This window comes from Sylvia atricapilla, chromosome 18 (genome assembly GCF_009819655.1).
Source record: "Sylvia atricapilla isolate bSylAtr1 chromosome 18, bSylAtr1.pri, whole genome shotgun sequence".
Lineage (NCBI taxonomy): Eukaryota > Metazoa > Chordata > Aves > Passeriformes > Sylviidae > Sylvia > Sylvia atricapilla.
In genome coordinates, this window is record NC_089157.1 from 7,207,666 (window position 1) to 7,234,273 (window position 26,608).

The following is a 26,608-nucleotide window of genomic DNA, read 5'->3' on the forward strand; positions in this document are numbered from 1 at the left end:
AAGAGAAAACAAGACCAGAAAAAAACCTTTTTGCTGTTTCACCTTTGGCTGTGGTTTTGTTGTTTTGTTTGGTTTTAGTGTTAATGTTGAGGTGTGAGTACAGGTGCTGTTTCACAAGCCTTAAAAATGGTCTCTAAACCCTGTTTCTCTGGCCAGGATTGCCTTGGGTTTACAAGAAATACTTCAAAGGAGAGGAGAGAAGAGTTTTGCAGTGCACAATATAATAAAAATGTATCACTTCTGTGAACACAAGACATAAAAATGCCTTGCAAATGGGAAGCAGAACAAATGTCTGCCTGTAATGTAAATTACACAAAAGTGTACAAAAGTAGCATTCAGTAGTTTGCTACCAAGGCATCAGAAAAGATTTATCTGGGAAGGACCTCCAGCAATTAGATGGTCCATCCAAGTGCCTCTAGCAACACAAATTATTATTAGCTCAAACAAACAGGTATTTGTTTAGCATATCCCTCTGCCTCTGTGGGCCAACTATTGCTATCCTTAATTATCTTTGCCAGCAGAAACCTTTTCCTTTGGCTTAAATCCTCCTCACTGTGGTTAAGGCCTGTTACTACTTGTCTTGACCCCTGAAGTTATTAAGAACACCCCCCACTACTCTTAGAGGCAGCTTTTTTAACATATTTGAAGACCATGTAGCATCTCTACCCTGTTTGCTGTTCCCCCAAATAAATGACACCAGTTCACTGAATTTTTCTCTACACCACGTCCCTCCTGGCCACTTCCTTACCTTTGAATTTCTCTGACTTCTCTCCAAGTCATCAGTGTTGTATTGAGTTCTGTACTTGAGAGTTTCCTGCGGGAGACAAAAATGCAATAAGCTTGTTTGCTTTAATATGAACTCACACCAGGTCCCAAGTGGTGTTTCCTTTCCCCAGTAGCTCCGTGGTACTTGCTGTGTGAAGTTTGGGCTTCTTCTACTCCCAGAACCAAAGGTACCTGGATGTGCCCACTTCCTTCTGGGCAGCTCATTATCCACACCTTGAATACAACACTTTGCTGTTGTCTTTATTCTGCTGCACCCTCTTTATTTCAGACATTTGATCCAGTAAGTCAAGCCCTTGCAAAATTCTAATCTTGTTTTTCAATGGCATTTCAAAGAAAGGTCCTTTTACCAATGGGTTTTAAATCCTGAATTATCCCCAAACTCCCTTTCCTTGGACTAAACCCACGTTTCATTGAGTGTGAGTGAGGAATGACATTGTTTTCACCTAACTGGCCTTACTTGGGGGTGTTGTTACAGGACCCAGGAACTAGAATTGCTTATTTAATTTGGTGTCCGAGAATCAGAACATTACAGTAATTATGGACAAGCAGAGAAGCCAGATAAAAGCTGACACTAATAAGGCCAGAATAATTTCAGACCCTGATCAAATCAGAAAATACATTTAAATATCAGTTATGAACAATTTGCATGCTGATTTATTGGTGATTGAATATGCATGTTAATCCCCATGTTTCACAGCAAGGAAAAACACAATTCAGTGTCTAAAACTTGTTTTTCAAGACAGTTCTTTAATGTGACCTAGATTTCAGAACTCTGTTGTTGCTGCTAGAAAAGCAAATTATTCTCTCTCCATTCACTTACCTTTAATGAGAAAAGATGAGTCAGCTTTTGAATAGGCACTGTCTGTCCTGACTTTCAAATCAAAACATTTTAATAATGAAAAACAAGTGATATTATTATATCTTAAAATACAGATGACCTAACAAGATTAGTGCAGTCTCATTAGGATAATTTCCAGCATCTCTGAAAAAAACTTCATTAAAAGCCTATAGACTGGTTTAGTTCAGACTGTGACCCCTCTATGAAAAAATTAGTTGACTTTGTGCCTCTTCCCATACAAGTTGTATTTGCTCTTGGTAACTATGGAGACTGAAGTCAAAACTCTCCAGATTCAACAATTTTACTGGATGGTAAATACTTCCTAAACTGTCTCTCTGTTAATGTCTGTTGACAAAATGCTTAGAATTTTGATATATTAATCCCTCGTTATAGCATGATGTTTTGACATATGTGAGGAAACAAACTTTGAAGTTCTGTGGCACGGAGATGCAAATTGTTCCCAAGTCAGAGAAAATACAACACAAGGGAGGCAGGAATTGGTCTCGGCCCCAGATCGGTGTCTGAAAGACAGAAAATACCCTGGTGAGACAGGAATTTATCCTGGAGGAGTCAGTCCCAGATCCTTCTTTTGTGACTGGCAGGGACAGCTCAGGTTCAGCCAGCTGGTTGTGGGGAGAGGTGGATACCCCAGTGTCTCCCTGTGGGTCTGGCTGTTGGGAAGTGACCATTTAAGGTGACCAAAACCAAAGTGACCATTGCGGTGCTGCTGATCCAAAGCAGTGTGTGTGCTTTTGGCAGTCAGTGCTGAGTTAATTTTCTTTGAGCATCCTGAGAGATCTGGATTCATGCTGACAAGGGGAAGGGGGATGAGCAGCATTCCCTTTGTTGGGAAATCAGTGTGTGCTGAAGCTGTCAGGCCTCATCTTGTCTCAGAGGGCTCGTAGGCTTTGCTGTCAGCTCCTGCAGTTGTCACATTTTTTCACTTCTCCTCAGTAGGTAGGAGTGAGAAGCTGAGGGCCAGCAGAGTTCTTCAGACATATACAGCATGCAAGTGTGTTCATTTAAATGGAGAGAAGTACAAGGAAAGTTGATTGCCAAGAATGAGAGAGAGGAAGCTTTTTTAAAAGTGCATTTTGAGGAGAATTTGCTAGAGAAAAATGTAATTACTTGGTGCTTGTAAAGGAGACCTAAAGGAGGTACAGGATTTATCTATGGCTCACACTAGATGTGTTACCTCGTGGCATGAGGCATATGGATCATTAACTGGGAGCTGAGGGAGATCTTTGCCTTGCATTAGTGATTGCTGTGGGTATCGTGTTTGGTAACAGAAATTTTCCTTTCACTGTAAATTTTACTTTTACACTTCAGTCGAAGTTCAGTATGCTAAATAGAGGCACTTAGTGATTTCTTTTCCCCTCTGGATTTATAACAAAAAAGAAAATCTGCCTTAGATTTTAAGAACTTTGAACGTTATTCCTAAAATATTTAAAATTATTTCTAAAACCCTGTCTTTTACCTATGTGTAGCTACAGGCTTTTTGATATCAGGCTAAAGGGATGGTATTCTTACAATTCTTGCTTCAAAAGGAAAAATTATTACTTTGGTCAGTCCTTGCTGTGAGATGAGCTGAGCAGAGAGTGGTTCTGTCTCTCAAATGTAGGTGGTTTGTGCCAGCCCCTTCTGCAGTTTAATTTCATCATCAGTGCAAAAAAAGTGAGATATTACTTAGCAAGAAAGGCATATCATGTAATACTATTGCTTTTTAAATCTCAGACAATTTCTGCTCAATTCTAAATTTAGGCAGTCATTTTAATTTGTTACCAATGAATGCTTTCTAATTAAACTTGCATTTAATGATCGCATGCGTCAGTGAGCAATGGGAGCTGACAGTGATGGAAGTGGGTGGATAGCACAATAGATGCTGACAAGAGAAGTTGATCTAGTCAGGAAAGGAGATGGTTGAATTCCAGAACAGAAGAATCAGGGGAGCAAGAAAGGAGGGAAACAGAATTACTTCTTGGGACATACAGGGAGGTATTCCAGACTCTTCCTAATTACCTGGTTCTAGTAGTGAATGTCCTGTGTGCAGGGATTTGTATTTCTGGAATAGGAATGGGTTATTCCAGGTTCTTTTTAATCAGCTGAAAGTGGCTTGCACCAATTCAGAACAAGAATGTCCCCCAGAGAGTACTTCCATGAATTTAAGTTTCTTTAGCCTACATGGCATTGGTGTAAAATTCCCCAGTGAAGGACTGTTTCTCTAATTTAAGAATTAATAATGTGTTCCCTGTCTTCTCTTCAGCAGTTCAAGATTCAGAGGTATAAACAAAATTAATTTCAATTTAATTTATGCAAATATTCTTCAAAAATTACTCTGTAACTTGCAGTGTGTTCAGTCAGCAGTGGAAGCAATAATGCATTCTTGACTCATCCCAAGTGGACAGCGTCATGTTAACAATCAGTAGTGGGAAACTGCAAAAAAAAGTCTGCAATTAATTAATAGAAAGGAACATTAAAAAAATAAAAAAAAAAAACTGGAAGAGGCTGAGAAAAATGTAATGGGGAACATCCTTTTACCATTTTTCAACCTTAGCAGGGAGCACAACCAGCTCTGTGATCCTCGGGTACTGCATTTCTCTCACTGTGTCACTAACTGAGACTTGGCTACAGAAGCCTTTAACACTAAAATAAAACAAAACATCTTTAACTTGGCAAACTAAACAGATGGGAGCCACTGGAGGATATGGAACACTGGTATGATTTCTTTTTCTTTGCAGCCTTTCCTGTGAAAGAGGTGGATTTCTGCATTCTGCAGTTTTCTGATTTTTCTGTATCACTTCCACCTTATCAACAGACCACAGAAAGCCAAATAATTTGGAGTGGTTCATCACTGCATCCTTTCGTATTTTCACTGGACAGCCAGTAGCATTTTAGAAAGAAGCAGTGTAGGTGAAAAATGCAAAAATCAGTGTCAGATACTCAGTATGTTAAATGCATTTTTAAAAGCAAATAATAAGAGGCAACAGATCATGCAAATTCCAGTGTTTGGTCAGAAGAAGCTGGTCTGAAACCCCTCCCAGCTTTCATTATCCCTCACTTTTGAGGGTTTATGCTCTCCTGAGCTAATGCCTAAACAAATGTATTGCACCCATGACTGGAATGTGATAATACTGAGGGACAAGTAGCTTCATGGTATCTTGGCCTCCTCAAAATCCATTTTTGAGCATCTGACTATCAAATGTGTGATGTGGAAAGACTTTGGAAGCCAGTTGATTAAAAGCATATTGAAATAAGCTTGATTTTTTTGATCTAAGTTGCTAAAGAATTACGTTTTCCAAGAGGTGATTACTTTATATTGTTTTGACTACTACTAACCTCCTGCACAAATTAAAATGAGCATCAGTTCCTCTCTTTGCTTCTCATCTTGTTAACAGTTCAAATTGCTTGGAACGTGCAGCACTAAGAGTTTTGTGAAAGTAGATAATTAGTCTTTATCTGAAAAATATCTACTTAGGGTTTTTTTTTTCTGTTGTATTTCCAATACTCAGCTTCTGAAAAGGTACAGTTTTAAAGGTAATTCTTTATCCTTAAAGACACGTAACAGGAGCCTCATTGCTCAGGTGACTGTAGCTCTCACTCATTTCTGAAGAACCTCACACTCAGCAGTTTGTTCTAACTTTGGATTTCCTTCCTTGTTAGGTAGGAGAGGAGAATGTCTGTACTAATGTCTGACCACATGAGCTGTTTGAGGTCATTCTTATTTCCTTAAATTTTAGTCACTTGATTGGTCATTGTTCGTAAATTGCAATTGCTCTTGTATTCAAACTGTTTCTAATTAACTGTACTAAGCTTTTCACAGGCAAGTATTAAAATAGAAAAAAGACATTTATAACAATTTGTAATTTCAGAATTACCAAAAGGATCTAAAAGTTGTTCATGTAATCCTTCAGCATGAAACACAAACTATTTAATAACTCCTTCTAACTTGTAAGCTGTAATTGTTTTAATCCAAGATTAATGAGTTTGCCAACATAGATGGGTCAATATGTTATGATTAATAGGCAGTGGAAAAACACAAGCTCATCTTTCACCGTGCCCTAAATGTCCAAAGTAAGTCAAATACTGTTCCTGAAGCCTGTTTTCTAGGAACAGACTGAAGGGACACAAGCCAGTCTGCCAACCATAGTCCAAATCAGAAGTTTCAGTTGCTGCTATTTCCCAGATGTCTCCACTAGAAGACTGCTGAGTCCATCTTTGTTTTATTAAGTGACCAACAACAAAAGAAATGATTTCTTTAAAATGGAATTTGATATGGGAAAAAAAGGAATGGAATGTCCCCTCAGCAGAGTATTATTTATGAAAGGAAGTATATTTGGTTTTGGGAAGAGCACTTGAAATGATCTAAAGTGACACACAGGCAAATGCCAGAAGTGCATATTCACTTCTGAAAGCTGTTTTCCTGAAACCTGTTTATAATTTAATTCACAAGAAAGCAGCAAAATACAGCTCATATTATTGGTGGCCTCGAAAAATAAAAGTCCATTTAGTGCCTGCACCCCGCTGAACACTGGGCAAACAAGGGTGGGTATTTCTCCATAGATTTTTGCTTCAGCTGTGTCAAATTACATAAGTCACAGAGGAGTTCCCCTGCTGGTCTCACACCAGGATAGCTCATCCCTGGGATATTCCCACATTCCAGTAGCACTCAGAAATCCAAAACCAGGCAACTTAGAACCAGCAGATCAGACCTTCAGCTTTCCATCCTCTTTGCACTGCTTAAATAGCTCAGAAGAGAAGAGCCAAAGGCCTTGGGGATCTAAATTAACACCTTTTCCTTTATTACTGAAGCCACTGGAGGAAGGTTTAAATGTTGATAAGAGCTGAAATTGATGGCTATTGAAAAGAGATCCGAGTTCAAAACCACATTTATCAAGTGACAGAGAAAACTGGTTTTCATGCCCTTTATCAAATCTTCTGTATAAGAAACCCTTTTAGCAGGTAATTCCTTTTTCTGAAAAAAAAAAAAAAAAACATAATTTTTTAGACTGATACTAAATACAAATAAATTATCAGGAGATAAATAAGGGGTATGAGCTGGCCCATACTCTAGTGAATAAAAAATATGCACAACTGAAAAAGTCATAAAAGGATATGTAACAAAGACATCCTTATTTCTGTTGCTAATCAAAGAATGGTTCATTGTGGAACAGAGTATGTGTCCAGTGTAGCTTTAGCATTCCAGATAGATATTACACCCCTTAAACTTTATATTAATTCCAGATACTGACTGTTAACCCATAACAAGAAGGGAATTGCAGCCAGATACCCTTGTAATGGTGGATAACAAAGGTGTGAACAATGCTGGAAATTAGTTTGTGTTTCACAGAAGAGCACTTAGGGGGAGGTTAGTACCTCTGAGCAGCATATGTCCCTAAGCACTCCTTACAAGCTCATCAGAGATGTTTGGTGCCTGCTTGTAGTGGAAGGAGGGTTTTAAACTCTGGCCCCAAGGCCAGAAGAAAGCACTTAAGGACATACTGGTCTTGGAGCATCTAAGTAGGCCAAATCTGGATAGAATCCTAGTGCACAGTGCATTTTTTCCTTACTGTAGGCTCTAAATATCTCATTTCCTTTGATTAATTTTGTCAAAAAATAAGCAAAATAGAGTGGGTTTGGACTGCAGTTATTTTGATGTCAGGACTGCAGTTTTGAATCAACTCAATATTCTGCTGTCGTATCTGCTTTACTACTTTCATCTGCTGATCTCCATTTATCTTTTTCTTTAATAATTTTTAACTAGATTATTTAGGGGGAAAAAAATCACCCAGTTACATCACTGCAGTTTCTAGGTTTGATAACAGCCTGGGAAAATGAGGCTTTTCCTGTCACACCTGTATTTCCCCCTTTTTCCTTTAGAGACACAGGGATCATGCCATGTGCAGTGTTATTGAGGGAGAGCACACACATTCTCTCTTGGGAGCTGCAGGCAAAGTCTTCCATGTCTGTCACTTCCTACAGGTTTATATCAGGCTGATGCTCATCTCTTTTTTTTTTTTTTTTTTTTTTCTTCTGGGACCCACAGTGTCAGTGCTGGTGCAGTTTTTTGTCCTGTTAAGCCAAGGAGGTGATGAAGATCGATGAGCTCCACACTTCTCAGGGATCAGGAAGGTTCTGTTTGCCCAGGGCTTCGTTTGCTCTCAGCTCTGTGTGACTCCAAGCAGTGGTTATCCCAGCAGGCAGCTCAGGGAAGGAGGAGCAGTCCCCAGGGACCCTGCCCGGCTGCAGCAGTGCTGGGGCACAAACAACAGCAACTGATTCCTTGGTTGTGTTTTTCACAGTTACAGACATTTCTTTGGCATTAAACCCTAATTAAATACATATACTCAGAACAAAATGCTGGTTAGGTTATTGTGTATTTTTGACTGAAGTGCTCTCTCTCAGGAGGCTGCTCTTCCTTTTGCATGCACAATTGCTTTTGCAGTTTTATCTTTTCTTTACCTTGCAGAAGGTAAATAGTCACAAGTATTTGAATTGCAAGCAGCCCTTTATTTTCTGCTGAAATGAACTAGTTTTTACAGTTTTTAAATACTGTAAATCTGTAATTTCTTAGGATGATCTATGCAGACAGCTGCAGCCAAATATATTATTTATGAAGATTCATCAAAGAGACTGTAGCAGTTCACACAAGAAATTATAAATATGCAGGAAAGCTGATATTGCTGGAGTTTATGTAGGCTAAATCCTGTATGTTTCAGACTCTTTTTCCGACTTTTTCAGTTTCTTTACCTCCCATCTGCTCCAGGTGAGAGCTTAGCAGCCTTTCAAAACAAGTCCTGGTACAGACAACAAATTTGACCCTGGGACAGACAACAAATTTGACCCTGGAGGGTGTGAAAAAATAAAGCAGGAGGAAGTAGATCAGCTTATGAATGATTCATGGAGACAGTGAGCTTGGAGGAAGTGGAGATGATGTCTGGGGAAATTCGATGCAAAACATGAGAGCTTCCTAGCTACCAGGGGAAATACAAGAAATAGAAGTAAAATCTGAAAGGGAAGGAAAGAAAGGGAACAGCACTGAAAAACTAGTAAAAATGTGAAAAATAAAAGCATTAAAAAACCTACCAATGTAGGTGGAATGTGGAAGCATATAAAGAATGGATAGGATACACAATCTAATGCATACAAAGTCAAAAAGGCAAATAAAGCACAGGAGATATTTCCAGAGTTTCATTTCTAGGTGCCAAATGTGTTCAGAGGTTTTGAAAAGCGAAGTCTTCAGTGGGTAAGGGAAGATACAGAGCATCATTTATTGCTACCTATGTGCACTTCTCCATTTAGAAGAGGAAAAAAGCCATAATTTTAATCAAATCACCAGTGGGAAAAAGTGTAATTATCACTGATAAATTAAACAGGTGATGTAGGGGATCCATGTGAGTACAGAGGAGATGCTGGGCCTTTACTCATAATTGAACAAATCCATTGTCATTTATTTGGACAGGCATGTTTCATGCAGGAAAAAGGAAAGGCCAGGACAGATGGAAGCAATTGAGGAATGAATCCCATTGCCATTTAAATTATCAGAAAATACCCATGCTGAATAAAGGGCCCATCTTTCATGGGAGAGGAAGGAAGAACCAGTGAGCATGTCTAGCATATTTATAGCTTAAAACATCCTTTTCTTCCTCCCTTCATAATGGAGTCAGAGCCTGAGAACTGCTACGCAGCAGCTTCCTTGTGTTTAAAGGGAAGTAGCTGTGGATTATTCTCTTTGAAGGGTGGTGGGTGGCATGTTTTGAGGAGCAGATTGTATAGATCTGATCTAAGCTGAAAATGGGAAGAAGCCTGAGATAAGTGACTAATGGGGGTAAAAGTGATAGAAAAAAAAAAATCAGTCCAATGGGATTTTTCTTTTTCAAGCTGTACTACTGATCACGATGCTGTTCTAGTGCACCCAGTTCTCAAGTTCCCTCCCTGAGTTCTGGAGTTTTGGTTACTTTTTGCTCCTCTCTTGATGTCTACAGGTATAATTCCTTCCCAGGGGAATTATACTTATATATAATATATGCATATATACTTATATATATATATACCTTACCAGCTCCAGTGTGCCCAGTCCTGATTCAGTGGCTGTAATTAATTCTGTTTATACTGGAGAACTGAAGTTATCCCTCTCCAGACTTTTAAGAAGAATCACACTCGAGACCAAGGTGTGACAACAGAAGAAAATCAGCCTTAAAAAAAAATATTAAAAAAATAAACATGTGCACTTAGAGCAGTCCTTGGGAGGAGGCAGCTTTCAAAGCTCAGATGGTGCGTGCAGTCCAGCACATTTTCCAAATAAAAGTTTTAAACCAAAAGCAGGCTCACAGATGGTTCTAATGAGCTGGTCTTTGAGATACACTGGGACATGAACAAAAATAGTTTAACTCCTAAGACACTAACATTTCGAGATGAGTTTCAGGCAAAACAAAGAACAGTTTTTCTTGCATGTTTAAATTTAATACGTATTTCTAATCTCAAAAACCCCACAGTTTTTCAGGACCTTGCTCTTGTCATTATGTACTTTACATTACAGTATCACAAAAGCAGGAGCTTTTTTACACAGTGACTGATGCTTCTTTCTCCAGCACTTTTCAAACTCTACAACACGTTAATTTTGAACAAATATTACAGTTATTAATAACAGTTATAATAGTTATTTAGAACAGTTATTACAAAGGTAAAAATTTGCTAGGACAGAATTAATTTTTAAAGGAATATAGAACAGTACCCTACAAAAAGTATTAGTCATCATTCTAGTAACAGAAGTGTCATCAAATGATACTTATCAAAAAATATCATCTGTTAATAAATGTATCATCAAATCATCAAAGCTAGTAGCTTTGAGGCACAGCAAGTATTTGTTAAATTGTATTGTTTATATTATTATCTGTTAGAAAAGCAGGAATTGATTTATGATTGTTTAATGACATTGGTTGAAATGACAGCATTATAACTTGCACTATCTCAAAACTGTGTTCTCTGTGTCACTTGAGTTTTGAGAGACTTCTTATTTCTTTATCTCCTCTTAGGTCTGCCTTATGGATGGGAAGAAGCTTATACAGCTGATGGAATCAAATATTTCATCAAGTGAGTAGTTCTGGGGGAAACGGGTCACAGTTGAAATAGAGGCACATCAAACTAAACACATTTTCAGTACTAGAATTAATGGAAAAATTTATTGCACATTGCACTGTATGCACTGATTTTTGTAGAGTATAGTGAAGATTAATTTATATAACAGGGGAGGGTTTCCCTCTAAAGATTGAAGGAAATGGGGAAAAATATAATTCACCTCCATTCCATATATATTATGATCTATTTAATAGTAAGTTATTTTAGCTGCTGAAATTTCCACTGTGTTTAATTCTTATAGGTGCCAGAAACACAGAGTGTTGCAGGTGGATTTCTGCTGTCTCCTAAAAGAGAGGAAGGGCAGCAGATAAATTACTTTTATCCCAAACTCTTCCAAAAGTCATATAAATAACACTGAAGTTGATGCATTAACTGGCCAAGAAAAGCAGAGGGTTTTTTTCTTTTTTTTTTCAAGCACACTGCTCAGTTGTCCTTGCCTCACCCTGTGCTGCCTCGAGCGAGATGTATTAAAGCAGACATGGTTTTTTCTGCAGAGGTTTCCAAACACATTGCATATGATCCTGCATTCCAGCTCTAATCAAAGGGTGCCTTTTATTTGCAGACAGATATAGGTTACTACATGAGATTTATACAAAAAAAAAAAAAAGTAGAAAAATAGCTTAGGAAATGAAAGTGAATTAAAAGCCAATTTCATAGCAATGGAAATAAATACAAGAGCAGCTATTAAAAAAGAGCACTGTTCCCTTGGGCTCTCTGTTCATGCAGGGAGCCATAATAGGACAGTTGGGAAGTTAAGGTGGATGCTGGACTCTTTTCTTGGTAATACTCTGGGTTTGTACCTGGGTGACAGGAAACTGAGCTTGAAGATTGTATTATCAATAATAGCAAGTCAAATTTAGAATCAGAACAGAAGAAATGACACATTCTTGAAGCATCTCCTCTGGGGGTTTTTTGGTTTTGTTCCTGTGTTTCTCATGCAGATATGTATTTCAGTGACTCAGCAGAAAGCTGGATCTGCTGGATATGTGCAGACACTTTCTGAGCTCTGCACTTGGATGCTGAACCATGGCAAATGTGACAACCACATGCTTATTAGCAACAGTAGAATCTCAGCTACTCTAGGTGTGCAAACCTAATCTGCAGAAAGCACCAGATGTTTTGTTTCTTATCCCCACTTGCTGAAACCAGAGATTTGGAACTCAGGAGTTCACATGAAAACGCTTTTTTGGGAATTTTTGCAGATCTCACTCTTAGTAACTATTTTCATTTGCTCCTGGTTACAGTGCTCAGGTTTTCCATTGCTGTTACCTTCTGTAATCTGTCTTAAAAAGCTCTGCCTGTCAGTCTTTGTGAGGAAGGAAGGCAAGGAAAATTTTTCCATTTAATGGCAGAGAAGGGTGTGAAATCACCCTTTATGACCACTGGCTAAAAATTTCTGTGTGGAGTCACCACACTAAAGTGGTGTTAGAGTTCTTAATGCAGCTCATTAGAATGGAATTAATTGAGCATTTCAATAACACATCACGGTAATTAATATTATTTTTAACTATTTCCTTGTTTTGCTTTCATCACAGTTTCCAAATGCCTTTGCAGAGTGTAAGGCAGGCTGTTTGCATGCTTGGCAATCCATACCTCTTACTACACTGTGTAATGTATATGAAGTCAGCTGTTAAAGTTAACTGTTTGGAGCAAGGAGCACAACGTGCACAGTCCCTTGTTTCTAACACCAAATGGTGGAGATTTCAGGGTGAAAACCAACATGGAAAATACCCTTTTTCTAGAAGGAACTTAGCTTGAGGGGCCATTTTATCAGCTGATCCTTTCCAGTAGGATTTAATCTTAATTGTTTAAATGGGGATTATCAGAATAGTTGATACTTCACAGCCCTGGTACTAATGCTGTAACCTTCTTGTTCCCTTTGGCTGTGAATGTCAATCCTTTTATTCTACTTTAGAATCCTTTCATTCGTTTTTAGCCCAGCCAAAGCCATGAGGGGCTTAAGGGTATTTCAGCACTAGCCCACTTCCCTGTATCCAAATATACAATCAAATATTTTTTTAATTAGCAGTTGCCTTCAGTTCCAACATGCTTTATGGGCTATCAAGTAGCTGAGTCCATAAATCTATACATTATAAATCTAATGCAGTAAACACCCCAGAAAGGAATCTTAATAGCACATAAGCTTGAGACAGCTTGCTGTGAAATTTCCATAAATATCTCTGAAGGGGTGTAGCAATATGAGGTGCATGAGAAATCAGAGTTTAAAAGAAGCAAACCAGCTGGCTTGTGTTACACACTAAAGTGAAACCCACTTATGTGAATAAGTGACATGAATAAAACATTTACATGGGGCTGAGCAGCTCCCTGTACCTACCAGGGAAAGCAGCATCTTGTCCATGAATGCTGACCTTAAGACAGCTTTTGAAATCACCACTTTTATCCAGCAAATCATTTCAGCCTCAGTAAATTATTTTCACTGAACTAGATTGTCAGACTGGTCAGTGCTGCAAGTGTGAGAAACCACCCTTCAGATTGCTAAAAGTGACCTGAGCCTGGGCTGGGCATTAAGCTAATTTTTACAGCTTTACCATGGAATAGCAAACTGGAATGGAAGCCTCTCTGAGTTACAGCTCAGTGTGCACTAGGAAAAAAGCAAGGTCAAGTGTCTTACTAAAATGAAATAAATTAACAGTAATCAAGAGGACAAAAATTACAACAGTCGATAGGGATCAGCTTCATTGCAAATGTAACTTCCCTCCTGCCAGGCAGTAAAGGTGGAATCTGCACCCAGATATGTTTAAAGATAACTTGGTGTATTTTAAAATAACAGAGGACAAGCACTGTTGTATTTTTATGTAGCAGGACCACCATTCACACCTGGCACCAGATTCATGCCCCATCAAGAGAAACAAAGCACTGGTGCCTGTTCCCACCACCATTTTACATTTGGAATTTCAATCCTTTTTATGCTGGCTGGGTATCCCATTCCAAGTTTAGTTGTTCTCACAGGGAAGACTATTTTGTTAATCTAGACAGAATTTCCCCTGAAGCAACTTGTGCTCATTGCTTCTGGTCTGTGCCCAACATCTTTCATGAGTGGGCTGAGCAAACCCAATTCCTTCAACCTTGCTTCCTGTGCCAAGTTCTCCAACCCCCACATCATCTTGATGACCCTCCTGTAGATCCTCCCCCATTTTTCTAGTCTCTGTCTTGAACTTGGAGGATCAGTGTACTGAAGGGACCCCATGTAATAAGGTAAAAAGGTTCATTAAGTAATTTTACTTATGAGATGATTGAGAAAGGCATTTTTAAGTGACAGGTTTTCTAATAGAAATTTCTGTCCCAAACTTCATCTGTAAGTCCCAGAAACACAAAAAGGGGCTAATGAGCTCTCATAAAATATCATCTACACATCTACAAATGTGAGTGCACTTACAATCAGCTGGGAGGCATTAGGATGGGATAAGTTTTGTAAATAGGGAATAGCTGGGACACACTAATTTTTCCCCAGAAAACCCATTCTAGTTAATCTCTTCCATCCTCCCACTGTGTTCACCTTTAACATAAGGCAGCTCAGTATCATGAGGCTGGCACCTAAAATTAGGTAGGCCCTTGCTATGCTCCCTCCTACTCCCACCCACTACTTGCATATGTATGTGGTTTGTAAGGACCAGCTGTGAATTTTGCCCCTGTAAACACTGTTTTTCTAGCATTTTAACAAGACTAGATTCCCAAATATTGTACATTAACAGCTATATTCCTCAAAAATGCTTATCTTAAATTTTCACAAAAGACAAATAGAAGTTCTCAAGTATTTTAAAACTTTTGGCATCTTTGTCCTTAGATGTATTAGGGCTTGTGATTTCTGTCTTACAACAAAGGGGAAACAGTAATGCTTCATTTAGGGTTATCTTTCAGCAATTTATCTAAAAATCAGGAGTTTCTCATGGAGGTATTGTGTACTTCAGGTTCCTCCATTGGAAGGTGGAGAATTTGCTCCAGGTTAAGTATAAGCTTAAAGTCAATACTTATAAAATACAGACTAATAACAACCACACATGATGTGTTCTAGTGGATTTTTAAATCATGCCTAACAAGTCATGTTTCTGCTTGGAAAGCAGACACATCATACTATAAAATTCTACTTTTTTTGGTCTTGCTTGGGAAAGAGACACCACTCACTTAACTGAAAACTGGGCATTCATAGAAACTGTTTATCATTGTAGCTGAGCTAAGAATAGCAGAGCATGTGTGATGGATGGAGAACTTCTGTAGTGTAAACACTGATGTTTTACAACACTAGAGTTAAAGGTGTCATCATAAAAGAAAATAAATCACAGTTGATTTTACTTACTGCACGGTAACTTGAAAATATAGATTTGCTCCTTTTCTAAATGTTCTCTGCACATTTCTGCTGCTTTATAAATGAAGGATGCAAACCCCAACACACTCAAGTGTGTTCAGCTCATTCCAGAATACTCTGGTGTATTACAATATCCTGGTTATCTGTTATCTGCAGGTTATCTCTAGTAGAGGTTATGGCCCTTGCTAGGAGAAATCAATTAAGTTCAAATCATGACAGACCTTCTGTAGAAGTAAACTTCTGTATGTTCCACTTAATTTTCAGTCAGTTCAGAGCAGCAAACTAAGAAAACCCATGATCTGCCATACTGATTTCAGCATGGAATTGAAATTCCCCTGGACTGATTCCAGTTCCAGCTCTGCTCCCAGCTCCTTGGCAAGCAGTAGGCAAGTTACTTGCACCAAAATTAGCAGTTATCAAATCATCATTGTAGGTGTCCCCATCTTAACTCTGATGTTTTGTGGGTAGGGATGGGTAATTTGAGGCATGCAGTGCCGGTTCCACTGAGTTCAAAGAAAGCTGCAGTTACTTTGCATCTCTTAAAATTTGGACCTTTCCTATATTACATTTCACACACACACACAAAAACAAAAGGTTGTTTTTGAAAATATTTCCGTTTACCTGTCATCTTCAAATTCTCCTGAATGAAAATAAAGAATAGTTACATAGTCACAAGAAGTAGCAAATATTTAAACAGTACTGGCTGAGCAGTAATGAAGTGCTGTCTGCTATTACTGCTGTTTAATGTACAGGGATCCAAAGCTGCCTCCATCCATCAGCTCAGCATCAGTTCACACACCTTCTGATGCAGCCATGTGAATCTGGGTAATCCCAACATGTTTCTCTTGAATTTTTGAAATTCAGTTTCTCTGATTCTCACTGAAATCATTTTGCATGACTATAAGGAAAATAATCTCAGATGTAGAACTAGGAAACTTGGCATTGGATTTTATGATAACATGAGCTTGTAATACAAGAATGTTAAGACCTTAAGCTGCTTTTGGTTGGGCAATCTTTTTTTTCCTGAGAGGTTGTTTGTTTTTTAATATCAAGAACCAAAATGGAGAAACATTTTTTCAGCTTCCACAAATACTGCACACTCTGTCCAGCTTCTGGCCTGTCACAGAAGGCATCTGTTAAAATTTCTTCTGTGTGAAAACACAAGAAAGCAAATTATTTTGCTCCCTGGGTTTTGGGTGGGCCATCAGAAGCAGATCAAAGCACACAGCAAGGTTTTTCGGGATGTGCTTCATCCGGAGCAAAGTCACTGCTCCAGGTTCACGTCAGTTTAGTGCACGAGGAGTTTAAACAAAAGCCTTGAACATTCTCTGATGCATTTGCAAATCCACAGCACCGGAATTTTTACTCAGCTCACTTAGAGACAGGACTGTGAGTAACTGCACACATTAAACCAGCACTTCCAGAGGAACAGCACTTGGCTGACACTGGGGGAGACAGATTTCAGGTAGTGCTTTCAAGCTGAGAAGTGCCTGGGCTGTCATTCAAACCTTAGTTCTGATTCAGCCGTGGCTCACATCTTGCTGTTGTTACTGATTTTATTTTAGTTTGGGCCATTTGTTTATTGTTGACAATATTTAATGATGCAGCACATGCTATTTGGCTGGATAAATCTTCTTCCTAGTGATTACTGCCCTCTAAAATGCCTTATAGATTTTTTCTGAGTAGACAAGGGTTTAATCGGTTTAATCAAGGAATAAATAGCAAGACTGTCTTCTGGGGTTTCACTTTATATCCCTCAATCTTTAATTAATAGTCAAGCAAAATCTGCAGTCCCTGAGGGAAATACAAGAAATATTTATGTTGCCTCAGGACACAGCTCCATGAGGTGACATGTGCTCTTGATCTTATTACAGCCAGTAAAATTAAGGTCACTGACATTTTCAAGGACCTGCCCAGCATCTTCTGGGGTACTATTAGGGGTTGTATGTTCCTTTTGAAATGTCTTGCAAGAAGGTACAGGCTTAAATGAATTCTAACGAAAAGGAAAAAGAAAAAATGAATGTTTCAGTTCAAATAATCCGATGTTGATAAATGCAGTGCAAAAACCCTTCCCAAGCTGCCTTTAGGAATCATGTCTGGAAACTGTCATCCTTAGATGCTGTCAAGATTGATGGATTGATAGATTATACTTGCATCAATGTCACTCAGTTGTTTTATTTTGCTCTAATTGCTTACCCGCTAAATTAAAAGGCTTTAGTTACAGCTCAGAATAAGTTATTCCTTGCAGATCTTCCCAGCATTAGCTCTTCAAAATAGAAAGAGTTTTCCAGTGCTTGACAGCATTTAGTATCTGCTTTCTAACCACTGGCCTTTCCAAAGGGGATTCCAGCCACGACAGACACCTTGGCTGGCTCTGCAGATGTGTGCTGGCTCCAAGAGCTGAAGAAACAAAAAGTGAATACCAACTTTAAATACATAAGGGACAACAGCAAAGTGTTAAAAGCATTGGCTTTGGAAAGCTGAGGAGTAGTTCAAGAGTGCATTCCCAAAGTGTGTGAGGTGCAGGACCAGCAGCTCCACGTACAATTACAGAGTGATTTAGAAGCTGGTAGAGATTTGAGGGCAACATTATTAGAATTAACCCACTTAGAGCATTTTGACCATCCTGCCTCCCAAATCTTGGTGTATTTATCTAACCTCCACAGCCATGTGAGGGAGTCTGGCTGTAACTAAAGGCCAGCTGTTGCCATGACCCCATGGACTGCCTTCAGGAGCAGAACTCCCTGTAACTCCTGTAGATGCTCCATTGTGACCTGCTGTAATAGGGAAGGGCGATTTCTCTCTCCCTGCCAGGATGTGAAGGTCCTCAAGATGCTGCTGCAAGCTGGGATGGCTCCACTTTCGTGCAGGATCTGTGTTTGATTGTACATTTTCTAATTATACAACATTTTCAAACATGCCCAAGGAATTCTGATCATGGCTTAAGAGAGTTGCTGTAGAGAAGCATGAGAATGAGAGCTGAGAACCTCCTCTGAGGTGTGAAATTTGGGACAGTGGGTTTGAAAGGGAAAAAGGATCCTTGCAAAGCAAAGGGCTGTCCCAAGCACAGGGGGAACAAGAACAGAAAGCCCTGGAAACAAGAGCCAAAGGCAGTAATTCCAGCAAATCTTGTGAAGCCGTGTGGGGTCCACACAGACAGTGACACAGGGTATGTGCTAGAGCAGGCAGGGAGGATGGCAGAGCCTCTGTATGAAGCATGAAGTTTCAGGATCTTCATTCAAGGGCATTGTGCTTTATTTTCCTTTAGTTATTGCCCTCATTAGCCTCTAAGCCAGCAGTGCCTGCCAGCGGGTAAGGAGGGGATGAGGAGTTGGTGTTCCCAGTCTTCTGGCAGATGGCACACACTCCTTTCACAGCAACTCCAACCCTTCCCACGGGGACATGCATGCAAGTCTAAAAACTACCAAAGCACAATGTGGAATCTATTTCTGAGTAGTGCAGAGCACGTCCCCATCAAACCCATTGCATCTACATCTAGCAGTGCTAGTTGCTGCATGTTAAAATGATTATTGCAATAGCAGCAGTGAAAGCACCAAAGGGTGAAGCTCTCAGGGTGTGCAGTGCCCCTGGCTCAGGCTTTTGCAAAGGTTTTGTGCAGAGAGAAGGAACAGCTTCATCGAGAATCAGTATTCTTCAGCTGAGCACTATTGCATGTTAAAAGGCTAGTGAAGACTGGGAAATCAAAAAGCAAAGGCAGATTAAAAGTTTAGCAAAATTACTACTATGGATTACGTGGATTTAGTTTATAGGGTGTGCTTATTAAGGAGGAAAACTTGGTGTTTATGTTGTTTTACACGAGCAGAGTTTAATCTCCATACTCCTCAGTTTGGTAGAGAAGAATAAGGTTCATCTGAGGCCAGAATTTGGCTTTTTAAGTTCAGATACAGCTAAATCCTTTTCAGCCTCTAATGAGTAAGGGTCCCTATTCATTAGGAGAGTTTGACTGAATAATTGCTTAAGGTGGCATCTCCTCTCCTGAACTGATCACAAAACAGATGGGTCTTGCACAAGGTGGCTCCTTTTAAAGCTCAGGAACCCTGGTGCAGTTGGAACATTGAGCCAGGTGTTGTGAATGTCATCCCATGTCAAAAGCAGGGGGAAAACCAACTTTGAAGAATGCTGCATGTCAGGTTTGTAGTTCAACATCCTGCAAGGAGACCCACAGCACTTGTGGTGTCTGCAAGATTTTGCAATTCTCTCTTAGGCTCCAGAGTTTGGCCCTGGCTGGAGAGCACAATTTAAGGTGAAAAAGATGTCTTGATAATTCTTAAAATTTAAAAAAAAATGTGCAGATATTTTTACCATTAGCCTTTCTCTGAATTTTTGAGTTATTCTTTTCTTAAAAGATTGTCTGAGGTTGTAATTTTATGAGAAATAATTTTCCATGTGAAGAAGGAAGAGCCATAAGGAGAGTAATTATAATGGCATTTGAAATAATCTGCTACTATTTCTTTGCCAAAACATCCCTCTGTTCTCATGTTTTGTTTTCCCAAGCTCCGAAATTTGTCCTGCAGTTTGCTAATGTTAAAAAGACAGACTAATCTACTGACATATTTCCAGATGAAATGTTTCTGTTTTCTAGCAATAATTTTGGCTGCCCTCCGATAGCAGTGATTTGTTTGAAAACCTAAAATTCTTTAAATGTTGCTAATTGCTCTGAAAATGTTAAATTAGACTTTTGAACAGGAACATTTGCGAATGGAAAATGTTGTGAATTTAGACTTGGTAATGCTGGCTTTCCAAATATTCCTTTAATACTCAAACCAGTTGCACCAATTAAGCAAAACCTAGAGGTAGATTTGGACTCCCTCTCACTTTTTATTGCTGGCCCTAACACACAAATCAGAGAGGATGCATTTCTAATACAAGAATGTTCTCCAAACCAGTAAATCTGGGATTATCTCTTCAGACTGATTATGTCAAAGCTCTTTAGTCACAGCACTTTTGGAGAGCTAAAAATAAATAGCAGCAGGGTTTATACATTTATTCTCTACCTAAATAATCTGCACGTATTGTGTGTGTCTGTCTACAATGTGAGACATGGTATCTGGACTTAATGGTTATTTATAAGAGCTCTTTTCCTAGGAAGGATTTTGGCAAAGGGTTTAAACCAAAACTCTTAAGAGAATCACCTGTGGGATAAAGTCTAGAGCAAGTTGAAAGGAGATGGGTTCAAATCAGAAGCGTTTGCAGCAGCAGCTTGACAACAGAGCAAAACTGGGCCTCGTGTGTTCTGAAAATGGATGAAAACTGGTTCTTTTCCTTCTTACCAGTGATGAAACCATCTTGTGCCATCAAATACAGATAATCGTAACCCAGATTTCAGTGCCTCAGTTTTGCACTGAGAATTTTGTGCATTTAATTTGTGTGAGAGCAAACTGAAGTTCTTAGAGCAGTAGCAGAAAGTTGGGCATGCTGTCATTTGCCTCCTGGCCCTGGAGTATGTAGGAGAAAAATCTTCTGAAGAAGAAACACTTTACAAAGAATTTTTTACTTGGATACATCAAAGGCCTGTGGATGCCTTTCCCTGTAACTGTTCTACTCCTGTGCAGTTTCTCCCATTTCACAGGGTTGATACTGCATGCTGAGGAGAAAATGGAGCCAAGGCTTCAGGTACACAGCAGGCCACATGAGGAAGTCAGATGGGAAAAAGAAACAAAATTTAAAATCATTTTGTTCTTATTTAAATTCAGCAATGGATTGCTCAGAAATGGTTTGATAAAAGTAGGCAATATAAGCACTTAAAATAGTGCTGGAGGCAGTAAATCTTGCATTGGCAGAGGTGGAATGGATGGAATCCAGTTCATTCAGCTCCTGTAATTCTGCAGGTATTGGAAGAAGTTCTGTGTTGTTATACCAATAAATCACATGCTGAGACTTCAATCTGGAACACATCTCCAGTCCTAAGCCTCACTGACTGAATATTTTAATTGGGGAAAAAAGGCATTTCCTGACATTATAAAAAACAGAGATATGCCTCAAAGATATTTTTCTGAGCATATTAACAAATGTAAATATATTCATAATATAAATATGAATGCATACATTTCCCAGTGTTGTGGAATAATGGGAACAACGTTATTGGTTACACATACTTTATTCACAAGTCTCTCATAAAACATTGTAAAACAATTCTTCCTGTTCTTCATGTTGGCTGTCACCTGACTTTCTAAAGGTAAACATTGGAAATGTTTGGCAAGTTGCTTTTATTCCTAGTAAAAAAAGTACATTTGCTTTCTTAGAATTAAACAATTACTGTCCTTGAGAGTGGCCATTGTCTGCTGCAGTATATTTTCTGTAGGAACATGTTTTTCATTTATCCTTTTATTTTAACTCCTGTGAAACTGATCCTATAACCCCAGTAATGCACATTTTTGTAAGAAAAGAAGGAACAGAATCTATCCAGTCCTGCTCTCAACAAAAGAGTACTTCTGAATTGGTTTACACATAACTGGAGCTTTGGGGGTTGATTTTTTTTTTAATTGATTTTTTGTTCGTTTGGGTTTTGGGTTTTTTTTATAATGTATGAGAACCAAGGGTATGGCTTTTATATTGCACTTTGTCTTTCTTGTGTGGTCCTTGCTCAGGCATTGCCTCAGTTGAAGTAGTGCCTGAATTCACAGGTTACCTGTTCAGAGCAGCTCCTGCTGGGATTTACACTAGGATCATATTTACCTCTTGGTGAACAGTATCATCCTCATCACACCCAACTGATTGTGAGCTCAGTGCACTCAGCTGACAGGTGGGAATGGTATGATCATGTTGATGGGAACAGTGATCCCAAACCCATCACTCAGTGTGGTGGAACATTGACTCGAATTCCTACTTCAATATATCTGTTTCTGTGATCAGTTATTCAAGAGAGTGTTCTCATACAGAGAAAGACAAAACCTGTTCTCACTTGAAAAGGTAAATCCAGAGTAGTTCCTTCAAATTTAATTAAACCATTGCAGCTGGAAAGTGGTCACAGACCTGGCTTCAGGGACAGGACCCTGAAGAAGAGCCATTCATCCTTTGTGGCATTTATTATACCTACAATATTTTTCAGCTTGTTCTTGTAGTGAACTTATATTACAAAATTAATCTTTGCACTGACTTGACTATAAAAGCTGTGAATTTATTAGCAAGAATTTTTTTTCAGGTGAAAAGAAGCTATTTCCTTTCCCAAGAACACATTATTCCAGAAGGGAGAAGAGGCAGTGTGTTGCCCACACACAGTATGGCTCACATGCACACACCACTCACAAGGTGTGCAGTGTTCTCACCACAGACTCCAAACCTGTCCATGTGTCTGTCCCTACTGAGCCCTGCTTGAGCTCTTTCCATTCACACAGAAGCTTTCCAGAAACTATAAAGCAGCTTAGCCTGCGTGTCAAGTGTACAGTTAAACCTTAAAAATCAGCACTGATGCCCTTTTATTGCGTGTGTAAAGGCTGTGGGAGCATGTCCAGAATTTGGGCTAGAGGACATGTAAAAAACCTTTTTTTTATTATTTATTCTTTCTGCAAGAAGAGGAATTATTTAATGATGCTAAAATAGTAATCATACAGTTGTTTGGGTGGAAATGACCTTAAATTCCCCCTCATTCCAACCCCCTGCCATGGGCTGGGACACCTCCACTATCCCAGGCTGATCCAAGCCCCATCCAGCCTGGCCTTGGACTTCCAGGGTTCACGTTCTAAAGAGCTGAGTGTGTTTCTATGACAATGATTCCACATTTGCTAAACCTGCTCTTGACCACCCTGCTTCCCTCAGGCTGTAACCAGTGAGATGGCCATGTTAATACCCTGCTGTGTTAATTGTCTGCAGCTCCAGTAATTAACAAGAAATGTCACCAGTCTGTATCAGGAATCTCATACAAAGGCATTCTCTTCATTGCACTGGGAAATGGAACCTCCAGTCCAGGTTCTGGCTGTCTGAAGACTCCACATTTTGTTTTTAAAAACCTTGCAGTTAGCAAGAAGACAGGTCTGTGTTTGAAGGTGTCCTAATGATTGTTACAACTCCAGACTCTGCCTGGAATTCCTTGTTTTGGGATGGGTAAGCCTCTTCTGGGTTGCTGATAGCATTTCTTGTTGGTTTTCAGCCACGTGACACAGACAACGTCCTGGATCCATCCCGTCACGAGCGCACTGAGCTTGCTCTGCTCTGAGGAGGAGGAGGATGGGATCAGAGACCTTCCCGGGCCCAAGAGCTGAGGACAGCTGTGGACAGAGAATAGTTTGTCTGGTTTTAGTCCCTTAGTAAGAAGATGAACAGGTTTTAACCTACCTATTTTCCAGTGTGATGTAGTAGTACCTGGTGACATTTCTCCCCACCAAGCTGGAGGAAGTTCTGCTGGTTTTCACATGGGTTTGTTGATGTGTGTTACAAAGGATGCAGGTGCCACAGGAGTCCTTAATCTGCCCCATTTTGGTGTGCCAGAGATCAGTCTCACCTTAAGGCTCAGTCCAGTTTTTTCATGATTTCCCCAAAGACCCATAATTGCCCTGACCTGAAGCTGAACTTTCCAGGTCAGCTGAAATTTTCACAGCTTTAAGCAACATGAGATTTAAAACAGAACCACTGGTGGTAGATTCCAGTTGATGGTTGACTGAGAGATGCAAAATGAGGTGGGGTTTTTGAACCAATGCTAGTGAGAATAATGTAGATGACTTGACTGAAAATTATAATTTCAATGGGAGAAATCTGCAAATAAGTTTTGCTACTAGAAATTTAGTGATTTATTACAAATATTGGAGCCCTGATGACTGTTTAAACAAACACTTATTAAGATTGGTTGTTGAGCTTTAGAAAAATGTATGAAATGTGACAAGTTGTCAAGTAAAAAGAAGGTTTTCCTAGAGGACATCATACTCTGACAACAATATGAGGCACTATGAAAATTATTCTACTTTTGTACTCTGCTAAACCGATACAGACACACATCAAATACTTCAGTGGAAGCTGTGAAGTTTCAAGTACAATGAAACCTGTGAAACCACCTCCAGGATCAGCAGAAATCAGTCACCTCCTCAGAGCTGGTCTTTTAAGTAGAACAAAATCATTTTGTACACATGGGTGATGTTTTAAAGAGGATAAAGGAAATGATGGGGGGTGCTAGTGCAAGTTAATGAACAGGTTGCTGTGTACCTCAATAGCACAGGATATTTTAAATCTCATTATTCACAGTGTCTGATGTCAGCTTTGTCAAATGTATGATTCTGTGCTACGTTTTTTTGGAGGCTCTTTATGTGTGTGTTGTGTATATAATGGTGGGTGTTACTAATGAGTGAGACAGACCTGAACCTGCAGAAGCACTGATGGATACGCCAAAGGAAATCTCTATCTCTGCTTCAGTCCAGGAGGGAGAAGGTGATCGTGGCAGTGAGAGGAAGGCACAGGCTGCAATCACATTTTTTGAGGTCTGTCTTCAGCAGGTGTGGCATTGGAGTTAAGAAGCCTTGTCCTCTGAGGAATGAAGATCAAAAGCAGACTCACTGGCAGTTCTGGTGCCTCGACCACGCTCTGTCCTCAGCACTGCAGAGCTGTGCCAGGTCAGGCTCACTGGAACGGTTGATCCTTTTGAACCAAAATAATTCACATTTTTTTGAAATCCAAGTCAGGCCTCTGAATAGCAGCTCAGTAATCTCCTGTGCCTGGCCTGAGAGCTGGAGAGCACATCACCAAATGTTCTTCCTGAAGCTCACAAAAGAGACCTTCACAGGCTTTGCAGGAAGTCGATGTCAGGGTATATTGAATAAGCAAATAGGAAAAATGTGTTTTGTACTTTTAACTAGGTTAGACCCAAATTATCTGTGAATCTACACAGGTGGTGTGGATTAGGGAATAAAAGCTTGCTCAGCAGACCCACAGTAACTTATATTTCTAAGAAAACTTCTCCTAGCAGTAACACATGAATGGTTTAGCCATATTTGCTCCAGTGGCTCCTGCATGCCCCACAGCCTCCTTTGTGCTCCTGGAGAACTCAGACCAAAGGGATGGAGCAGTGCTTCAGTTTCAGGCTTGGACACTCCAGAAACATTTTTATTTAAATCCCTTTTCTCAGAATGGCTCAGACTCATGACCTACAGAAGATACATGATGTTCTGAATTCCTTGTGGTATTTGCTGTAGCCTAGTAGTCATTTGGATGCTTTTTGACAGCACTTTCTGTTCATACTTCAGTGATACCCAGCCTGCACACAGCTTCCTGCTCCCCAGTTCCGCTCAGGAGAGGTTTGAGCTACCACTTGCCTTTTGCTGCCTCGATTCGTTCTGCTTGTGGCTGTGTGTCAGCCAGCTGAGTGCTCCGAAGAGGAGCAGCTATTTAGGGATGGAGACTGTGGCTCAGGCAGGCTCTGCACGAGCAGGGGCTCCATGGAGAGCAGCTCAAAGATGTCCTTCTGCTGGATCAGCTGCAGGGGGACAGCTCTGCACATGCTGTCCTTCCCAGGCGTGCAGCCTGCTGTGCACAGGGACAATCTGCCTGCTCCTCTCACTGCCACCACCCACAGACCTGAGTGTGGCGCAAACCTAGAGCCTCTTCCTCTCTCTCTTATAAACTTGCCTAGAAATTAAAGATGTTAGAAATAAATCTCTGCACCTCTTCAGCTGCTCCAGTGAGTGTTTCCCTCCTCAGATAACCCACCAGCTCACATTCTCTGGGGTTGAGAATACATTTTCTTACCTACAATCTCCAAATGTTCCAATCTATTTTTGTACACTGGCATACTTGTTTCCTAGGTTATTTCTCTTGATCTCCCCTTGTCTCTTCCTTTCTGTGAAATAGTTTTGTGAAAATTATTTTGCTTAAGCTGAACTCTGTATATTGAGAAAATGGTTCTAGCATAACTTGGAAAAGAATTTGTAAAGAGCTGTCAACATATGCAACACTGTAAACAGCAAATTTTCATTTTTATTCCTGAATTTTAAAAAATGAAGTGGAAAAGATATTAAAGTGCATGTTACAGCCTTTAAATTAATAAAACTACACCTTTATATTGGAATGAATCTTCCATATACCATTCTCCATCTGTTGAAATGCCTCTTGTAACAGGCTGCTTTAGGAGTGGGTTGGTTCATTTATTTAAGTCTCTTTCTAACACTCAGGAGGTGCCTGATGTCACTGAGGTAAGGAAAGGAAAATTCACTAAGAAAAATATTTGTGGTTGTGGAACAGGCTGGGCTGTGCAGGACTGACTGTGGGCAAGGCTCTCCAGGAGCTCGAGAAATGCTGCTCTGGCTTGGCTTGTGAAATGTTTCATTTTCTGGGAACTGATGGGATTCTTAACCCTCAGCTCAAGACACACAGGACTCCAAAACTAAGCTCCAAAATTCAGTGGCCTTTTTGCAAGTGCTGCTCTGGGTGAATTCTGTGTGGCTCTATTTTAAGTCAGCAGCAAAAATTTAAGCTGGCTCAGGAGCCTTTGTTCAGTCCTGTGCTCCTGGTCCTGGTGTGTTACCAACACTCCCCGAGGAGCAGCCTGCAGGGAGTGGAGTGAGCCCAGTCACACAGAGCGGCAC

At 39.8% G+C, this 26,608-nt stretch overlaps 1 protein-coding gene across 1 annotated transcript in view; it reads left to right on the plus strand.

Moving 5' to 3' along the window:
* Window positions 1-26,091, plus strand: part of STXBP4 (syntaxin binding protein 4) — a 61,568-nt gene extending 35,477 nt beyond the window's left edge. The window contains 2 exon segments of the mRNA XM_066332150.1: window positions 10,657-10,714; window positions 23,191-26,091. Coding sequence (XP_066188247.1) covers window positions 10,657-10,714; window positions 23,191-23,302 — 170 coding nt within the window. The 3' untranslated portion in view covers window positions 23,303-26,091.
* Window positions 26,092-26,608: the final 517 nt, after the last annotated feature.